This window comes from Vigna unguiculata, chromosome 2, assembly GCF_004118075.2.
Source record: "Vigna unguiculata cultivar IT97K-499-35 chromosome 2, ASM411807v1, whole genome shotgun sequence".
NCBI lineage: Eukaryota > Viridiplantae > Streptophyta > Magnoliopsida > Fabales > Fabaceae > Vigna > Vigna unguiculata.
In genome coordinates, this window is record NC_040280.1 from 1,160,867 (window position 1) to 1,170,261 (window position 9,395).

Consider the following 9,395-nt stretch of genomic DNA (forward strand, 5'->3'; position numbering starts at 1 on the left):
GGCGTCATATAGTGTCACGGTCATCTCTCCAAAAGGAAGATGAAAGCTATTGGTCTCTCTACGCCACCTCTCAACGAAAGCCAATATTAGGCCCTCATGACAAACTTCGAATCTTTTTAATTTCTTTCCATGGGATACCAACTTCATGTCCACTCAGTCCTAATAAAAAACATTATACAAATTTTTTAAATTCATCTACCAACTTTAGGAAAAAAATTATTAAAGTACTATACTAACCTGACCATCCCAAATAGCACATGCGACATGATCAACATATCCGATCAACAGAGAAATATCCTTGGGTCCTTCAAGAAATCCTCCTAAACCATGGTGGTCTTGCTCTGGAACAACCTTCTCATGCTGGATAACATTCTCCTACTCCTCATGAATATCAGCAAGAGTTGTTGATGATGGACCAACTTGTCCATGAGTTGATGATGGACCAATTTCTCCAAGAGTTGCTGATGAACCAACATCTCCATGATGAACCTTACCTCTTCTGCGAGCAGATGTCATAGATCTACGTTTAGGCTCATGTTTAGAAGCCTCATCATGTGAAAAACTTTCGCCACGAGGTACAAATGTTCTTCTTGTCCTAGCCATGTCTATGATAAACAAATTCAAAAACATATTAAAATTAAAAATAATTATAATTAAAAGTTACAACATAAAAACACTAAAGAAAATATCATAAAACCTAAAATAAAATATTTCAAAAATCTTAAAAATAATAAAACTTTAAATAATAAAGAAAAAACTATAAATAAAAAAACAGCCAGAAGTCTATATCCGCAATAAGCAAAACCACATCCGGAAACAAACATAACCCGTAGTCCACATTCGAAAATCAAGCCTTCACAAAAGTCCACATCTATAAGTGCAGTTCACCTAATATCGACATCCGGAAGCACCCTTCACCGAAAGTCGACATCCAGAAGCTAGATTCACAAAGGCCCACTTTCGGAACGCTATACACATTTAGGATTTGCTTCACCGGGAGTCGACATGCAGTACATATGTTAACCTTACGGAAGTCGATTTCTGGTAATGGTTTTTTATACATTTTGTACGGTATTGAGGAAGAGAAATATTACATGTTAAATCTGAATGGTGTCTTGAGGAATAACGTAGAGGAGAAAAAGAAGAGAGGAGAGAGCAAGGTAGGGAGAATGAACACTACCTGGGAAGCAAAATAAAGGAGACAAGGGAGGAGTGTGAAGTTTGGTGGGATTTGGGAGTGACCACAACGTTTAACGTGGGGGTGAGTTGATTTTAATTAAATAGAAGAGAGAAGGTGAGGTTTAAATTTTAAAAAAATTAATACAATTGGTCAAATAATCAAAGGTCAGTTGTGGAACTTAAAAAAAATACTCGGGGGTGCGAAAAAACTATTGGAGATGTAGGAAGAAAACCAATAACTATGTGAAGCCAAAAAGATAGAGAAATAACCCAAGTGAATAGAAGTTATTACGTGTATAATAATCTTAAGGGCAATAACAAATTTGGAAATAAATAGATTCAACTAAATTTTGTTAACATCATTGATATTACACGATATTGTTCTGTTATTATTTTATTTGCTTTGCACAAGTTATTTATCTCCCTAAGAAAGCATACAAGTCTTTGTTTTGAATGAGAAAACGAAAAATAATAATTTTCATTATTTTCTCAGTTTGTTTACCTCTCAACCTTCCACCGAAACCTATCATCTAAGTTACCTGGATGAATCCCTAGAACTTACATTGCGTAGTGAATATGTTGTAGGAGAATGTCCTAGAGTGGTGAAACCCTTTTGTTTAACACTGAATGAATTATTCCAGAATGTCCAAAAATAAAAAGGGTGAAAGAAAAGGGAAAAACCTAGTAACCTATTTTAAAGGCGAGGTAACATTACTGAGTTTTCTTGGTCACGGACTAAATGATTCCCATAAGTGGTATCAGATGGCATCACATGCGACAAAAGTGTCACATAATGCTTACCTATAATTGCTCTAACGAACATTGCAGGCTACTTTTTCTGCAGGATACAGTACGGTCAGCCAGCACCCTCATTAACTTCCTAAAAATCATTCAGAACTTGAATAAATGATGTGAAAGCTAACCCTTACGACTAAGGAAGTACGCTACAGTGCATGCATCATGCAAGCAGTTGAAAAAGGAGAGAGAGAAAGAGAGTACCAATTTCAAAGGTAGTCAACTTGGTGAAGAATGTTTATATGAAAATGCTACTGTCTATTGAGTCTTTGTTAAGCAAAAGAATGTCAACACAATTAATTGCTCAAATTAATGCCATGCTTAGTCTTTTTCTATGCAAGTACTAGCTAGTCAAGAAAAAAGAAAAAACTTGTTAATTGGCTATGTTTTAAAGTTTTTGAAACCCTTTTAATTAGTCAATATTATATAACACCAGAGGAGAATAGTTAAACTGAAATGAAATCTGCAGCTAGCATTTGTCGCTTCTCTTGGAATATAGCCAACATGTGAAGATTCTCAGAAAGTGAGAGCCAGCTTCCTCGTTTGGTGAGTATTGTACAGAGCCTGGTCTTTACCACGTGCTTTTACTGTTAGTAACTATTTTCCTTAATTTATTTACCTCAGGGTCGTAATATTCAATGCAACAGTAAATTTATTAGATATCTATCACTGTCAAAGAGAATGAAATTTCTACAGTGAAAGTGAGTGAAAGGGGAAAACGGACCCATATATGTTTCAAGAAAAATACATGGATATTGCATACTTTAGAAACGAAACCCTAACTTAGCACTTGGCAGTGGAACTTTCTTCAAAAGGGAAAACTTAAGAACTAGAACATATATCTAAAACAATAAACATTTTTTTTCTGCCTAACAAATTTACCCAACTTTGTGTTTTTTAGTTTTTTAAGTGACGGGAAGAAACTAATCCCTTTGAAAGCACAGAGAGATGACGTATGTTTTGTCTGACCAACTTGTTAGAGTGTTGAGGCTCCAAAGTTTTGGTTTGGTTGTGCTGATTCCAATTTAGGATCCAAGGGGCTCATAGTTCCCATGGAGTGCTGTTGGTCTCGTTGTGAAAACCCACCACTGTTCATGTTTCTGACCATTCCTCCAACCCCCAAAAAGTCCAAGGTCAACTTATCAGACCCTCCAAAGCACAAACCAAGATTTTGTGACATCTTCTTAGGCTCCTCCACAACGTTGTGAAACTGGCCAAGGTTGTTTTCGTTCCCTTTCACGTTGCCAAATATGGAAGCGTTTCCATTGGCAAAGGAGTTCATCAATCCGCGCAGATGGTTACTGTGCTCACTCTCCATCCTTGACCTTATACCTAATTCTTCTGTTCCTCTAAGAAGAGAGCAGGGACCATTGGTGGTTGTGGTTGAACCCATTTGAGCAGCTTTCTGAAGCAATGCAGTGGCTGACATGTGAGGGGACATGTTATCTTGCTGCAAAGATGAATTGCCAAAGAGTGAAGACAAGCCTGAACCAACTTGGTTACTTACAGGGCTACTAGAGCTATAGAGTGTTGTTGTTCCTTGGTCATTGCCTCCACTTATGTTGCTGAATTGGTCGTTGATTATGCTGCCACTGGTATTGGTATTAGGAAAGAAGCTGAGGTTGAAGAGATTGGTGTTGTTTGCTGAAGCAGACAGTGATGAGGCAGAGGTGGAGTTGTTGTTGGTTCCTTGAAGATCAGGGAGCTGCATAAGACCGTGGAGTTGCTTGGTTGAGAATAAGGGTCCTTGTTGCTGAGACTGAAGGTCTTGAAATGCTTGGTTTGGGTCAGTTATGAAGAATGATGAGTGGGGTGGAGATTGCACTCCAAATGCAGATGAATGGTGCAGATTTGGAGAGATTAAGTGCTCAAACTTTGGTGCACTTCCAAGGCTCAATAAACTGTTAGCAGAGGGTGCTTGGTTCTGAAGTTGGGCACCTAGTCCTAGGCTCATGTGGTTTGTGCCATATAGATGATGGGTTCCCAAAGGGTTCAGGTTTGAAGGGTGTCTTGCACTCTCATGTGCTAGAGCATCACAAAAGGCCCTATGAGTGATAAAACTGTCACGCCTGCAACAAGTTAATAACATATTATTGGAATTGAAGAACACAAATGTTGTTTATATACACATAACTAGCACTAGGAAAACAATCCAAACTAAATTTCTCCAAGTATATAATCTTGATTCATGACCTATCTTATTGCAAGTATATTATAGGTTAAAGGGTTAGAAGAGAAGAATATATACAACCACCTTAAGAACAATAAGAGATGTTTAATTAGAAAGATATACAACCACCTTAAGAATATATACAACCATCTTGATTCACAACCACTGATGAACAATTTCACACTTGCCAAAAGAAGAATGAAATATAAAATTAGAAAGATGTTTAATTTTATGGTGATGTTACACATAGTCAATCAAATGCATAGAGGGTCCCAAAAGCATGAAATGGGAAAATAGAGAATTAGGTATTCAATTTGGAAAATAATTTTGTTGTTGAAATTGGATCTTGTGTTTTGAAATTAATAGAAGTATGACAGAAAGAGAGCTAGGGCCCAGAGTATTATGCCAAAATGTGATACACACCAACAACTCCTTATCGAACTACCACTTTGAGTCCTCTCTTTGATCACTGAGAAGAAAGAATTATTTACAGATTTGATGAAAGTCAATTATAATAAACTCAGCATGGGTCCAGCCTCAATAAATGCAAACTGCCCCATGAGTTGTCCATTTTCTGCCCTGAGAAAAATTCTTGTGAAAACGATCGTACCAACAAAAGAGTTGCTAAATTCTCGGAAATTCTCAGTGAGAGAAAAAACATGAAACTATGTATGCAACATTAATGCAGAGGGTTCAATTTGTTGCACAAATGACTTGAAAAAACAAAGGGCCAGTGTGACAATAAATAAGGAGCATGAACGAACTGTACCTGATGAAGCATATTTGAAACCACGTACACGTATGAATTATATATATGTATCCAACACGAAACAAAACAAAACAATGCAACTCCAAGTCATGTGAGAACAAACCCAGTATCACTGTGCCTGGGCCTGTGCCCCCTCTTACATTGTTGCTTATAACTACACGTGAATGGGAATAAGGATAAGGGGCGATGTTCCCGAGGAACAAAGTTGAGCTTTGCCTTGTTTTTTCTTCTCAAAACATTTCAAATTTTTCAAACACTTTTCTACACTGCTCACGTGCGACCAGTCTTCTGCCTCTTCCACGTCCCTCCACTAACACCCACACATAAACTAACACAACAAAAAGTAGAACGGTCTTCCTCAATTTTACGTTTTAACATTGCAAAAACACATTTCTTTTATTTTTACATTCACCACAGTTTACTCCCTGTTAAGTCAGGATAAAAAATCTGATATATCAGGACAGCATTTGTTTGAGAAATTTCCTTTCGCTTTTTACTATTTTCACAACCCTTTTTCTTATCAAAAGTTTTTCTTGCGTAGACCATTGATAGATACTGAGTTTGCATTACACCCTTTTCACACTGGGACTACTAGATTGGAAAGATAACAATGGGAGATGTAATAATTAATTAAGAGAAAAGACAGAGACAAAACAAAAGAGTACATAGAATAATAGAAAATGGGTATGAAAAAACTAATTGTTTTCCACACTACCAAGAAAACATTTTTTTTTTCTTTCTTTTACATTAAAACTTACCCAAATCTACTAGTCCTAGTATCCATAAGAAGTTCATTTTTCTTAGAAGAGTTAGGTGAAAAGTGTGTGTAATATATATGATACATGTCCGTTTATCCTTTTCCCTGTCAAATTGCGCTTAGAATGGCTTTAACTGAAAAGTCGTTTTGTATGATAATATTTTAGCTACACCAAACATTCAATATTAGAAACAAAGGTAATTTTGGATTGTTGTTGATACCTGGAGAAGAGGGTGCCACAGTCACATCTATACTCTCTGGTGCCACAGGTTTTGGAGTGTGCCTTCCAATCTGATTGAACAGCATATTTTTTGGAGCATTTGTCACACTTCCACTTCTTCTCACCGTGTTTGCGAGAGTAGTGTTTTTTGATGCCAGTGAGATCTCCGAGAGCCCTTGAAGGGTCGTGATGAACACATGTGGGCTCAGGACACAGATAAACCTTTCTCTTTGGCTCTTTGTTACTCTTCTGCTTCAGCTTCCAAGGCAGATTGTGTCCTCTTCTGTGGAGCTGTAGGTTTTGCTCCCTTTGGAACCCTTTATTGCACACTTCGCATATAAACCTGTTTGTTGCCATTAGAGTCTTCGGAGATAGTGCTATCACCTCAGCATCTGGATCTGCACACACACATCCATACATACACGTTGTTCTTCCCATTCCAGGGATTTCAAAAAGAAAAACTTTATTGAATAAAGCCAAACAACTAATAGTTAGAAAATTTAATGCTGAGAGTGAATAGCCAAGATTTAAAAAAATTTAATGTATAAGCATAGAAGAAATTAAAAAGCCTTGCCATTGTATTCAAGCTTTACCGAGTTAAAGAATTCCTAGTCCTGTGTAATAGCAGGATTTAGGGTTTCCTTGTCATGATTGTTTCTTCTAGAAACAAAATCACACATAAGGGGTATTTTCCATGTACATGCAAATGGTTTTTGAAGTAATAATGGAATCTAATGAAGAATGCATATAGAGGTACTTGCATGGTGTTCCTGGTTGATTCCTTCTTTTCTTCTGAGGCACTGTGGTTGGAGTGGTGGTAGTAGTAGAAGTAGTAGTAGTAGTAGTAGTAGTAGTTGATGAAGCAGCTGTGGAGGGTTGGTGGTGTTGTGAAACCTGAGTTTGATTTTGTTGTCTGATTCCCAAAAAGGGTGTGGATGAGGAACCAGAAGCCATGTTGTTTTCCAAAGATGAGAGCAAATCTGGAAGTTCTGAAACAGAAGTAAAAAACTCTCATATATTGGTGTCTGTTGGAAATCATATAAGCAGAATAGAATAGAAGAAGGGAAACAAAAGGCATATGAATGAAAAAGGAGAAAGAAGTAGGACCTGAGTGAGGCTATATATATGTTTGATTTTGGGTGCTTTGTTGTCTCTTGAAAAAGGTTTGAGATTAAACCCAGAAAACACCAAGAAGAATTTTATCAAAAAGAGACAGCAAGAATTGTGAGAGGAAGAGAGGAAGAAAACAATATCACTCTGAAAACCTACTCATCTCTCTCTAGCTAGCTAGCCAGTTATTGTTTTGTTATGCATAAAATTTTGCTTCTTCAGTAGCTACCTCCTTCTTCTTCTTCTTCTTCTTCTTCTTCCCTTATTTCTCAATCATTTGATGCGTTCTACATAAATAATAGTTAGCATACTTGTCCACCCCATACGCATACCCATATCTCATTTTTTTTTTCTCTCTCTCTCTTTCTCTCTTTTGTCCGTTTGTTTGGCTTATACATTTTCCTGATCCTTGTTAAGTGTGCATTCTGTGAGGGGAAAATAATTTAGTGTGGTGAAGTAGCAAAATGAAGGATGGAGGGTAATTTATGTCCCTATTATGCAGCTCTTACACAGCACAGTCTAGTGTGTCCCTTAGCACAGGATGGTTTGGGGCCACCGACCCTAGGCCTTACAGTCTTCTTATCTCTCTCTTCTTTCGTTTCTTATTGCCAACAAACACAACTTGTTCTTTCCTCCTTTCCTTTCCTACACGCCAATTCTCAATTATTATTATTCTCCTTACCCTTAAATGTATTTTTTCATATCAGATATTTTCACATCTATATTCTTCAAAACTTTTATCAAAAAATGTTAACACTAATTCCACGTTAGCAAACTGGGTAAGTAATGTCAGGTTTCTGAAAAATCATGAAAATTTTATTATAGGTCAAATAAATTTTAATTTAAAACAAATTTTTAATAATTCTAGTATCATATTAAAATAATAAGATTTTATTGGATGTTTAAGTGATCGTTCATTAAAGTTCCTCCGAAGCGATATACAAAAGAAAATTGCAAAAGAATACTATAAAAGTAAGCTATTTTTTTGGAGTTATCACCACATCTCAATCTCTTACTTGAATGGAAAACTTAGATAACTGTGTGTAATTAACAAAATTTTCTCAAAAAATTGTATTATTACTTTTATTAAAAAAATTTATGTACTTTTATTTATATTTTGAGTGATCCTTCTAGAAATTATTTTCTTGTGTAAATTTAAATTTAAGTAGATCTACTAAAACCAATTCCATGAAATAAGATTTATTTTTATTTATATGCTTCAAATTTGTGTAATTAGATGGTATCTAATACACAATCCCAATTGTTCCTATCAGATCCAATAGTCTCACATCACTTAAAAACTGAGATATAAAAGTATCTTCCTCCTCCCACCTTCATCTTCCAAAATGTTTTTTAAAGACACAACAGTGACAAATGCATGATGATTAACTCTTACGATGTCACTTAAAGGATATAAAGTTCTTCATGTTGATACATGCATGATGATAACAATAATTATTCCCACATTCAGAATCTAAATTTAAAAATCATAACAACTAAGTTGAAATAAGTTAACCTTGTATTTCATGCGGGGTGTTTTTTCACCATTTAATTGTGTATGAATCTAATTATATTACCTCAACTGTTATGATGAGTATGAGTATCATTTCTTATTTATAAACAATAGTTGTGAGTATATTTAAAACGTACAGTTTCTACTCACAAGTGTAACATCCCATTTAATAGTTTTTTACGTTATCAAATAAAACATTATATTATGATCATGCATAGCAGAGAGTAGGAATAACAGTCATATATATATATATATATATATATATATATATATATATATATATATATATATATATATATATAAGTATATACAGTTGGTACAGTCATCCAAAAATAGCCATGCAAATCCCTGGTGACAAGGGTAGATATATAAGAAGAAGGCCTAAACTACGCGTCAAATTAAGACTCCACGGGATCTGGCCCAAAACTATCACAACATCAAGTAAGGATCAATTCCTGCTCAGAAGGGGGTGTCATCATCTGGATTCGGCTCTGCTCACACCAACAGTAGGTGATCATTGCAAAGGAGAACACACAAGGACAAGCAAACATAAACAAAAGGGTAAGCTAACTGAAATAAGAGAAAAAAATGATATAATTCACAATATAAATATCATTCATAACACATAGTTCAATCGTATAATTCTAGACTCGATATCCGGATTGTGTAAGCGACATTGGAGCTCTTGGTGGCTTGCACCTGTAACGGTTCCCAGACTCTGCAGAGTCTGGACACAAGGAGTTATCACCCGACTGTTCCCAGGGTAAGTCCCCTTCGCGTCTAGGACTTGATCAAGTCCAAGGACTAGGACCTCCTGCTACTCCTCACGACATAATCCATTATGCTCTATCTGAGCGTGAATGATTATTGGAGTTTCAGAAT

At 36.0% G+C, this 9,395-nt stretch overlaps 1 protein-coding gene across 2 annotated transcripts; it reads right to left on the bottom strand.

The window, feature by feature from the left end:
* Positions 1 to 2,608: 2,608 nt before the first annotated feature.
* LOC114173806 (protein indeterminate-domain 5, chloroplastic-like) lies at positions 2,609 to 7,421 on the bottom strand. 2 transcript variants are annotated; one of them, XM_028058430.1, is made up of 5 exons: positions 7,160 to 7,421; positions 6,998 to 7,043; positions 6,652 to 6,879; positions 5,892 to 6,288; positions 2,609 to 4,043 (listed from the first exon to the last, which is right to left on the bottom strand). In XM_028058430.1, exons 3-5 carry the CDS (start codon positions 6,842 to 6,844, stop codon positions 2,951 to 2,953), a joined length of 1,683 nt encoding a protein of 560 aa, XP_027914231.1. In that variant the 5' UTR covers positions 6,845 to 6,879; positions 6,998 to 7,043; positions 7,160 to 7,421; the 3' UTR covers positions 2,609 to 2,950. The 2 variants fall into 2 exon arrangements, with proteins under 2 accessions (XP_027914231.1, XP_027914230.1); XM_028058429.1 differs by having other exon boundaries at positions 6,998 to 7,420.
* Positions 7,422 to 9,395: the final 1,974 nt, after the last annotated feature.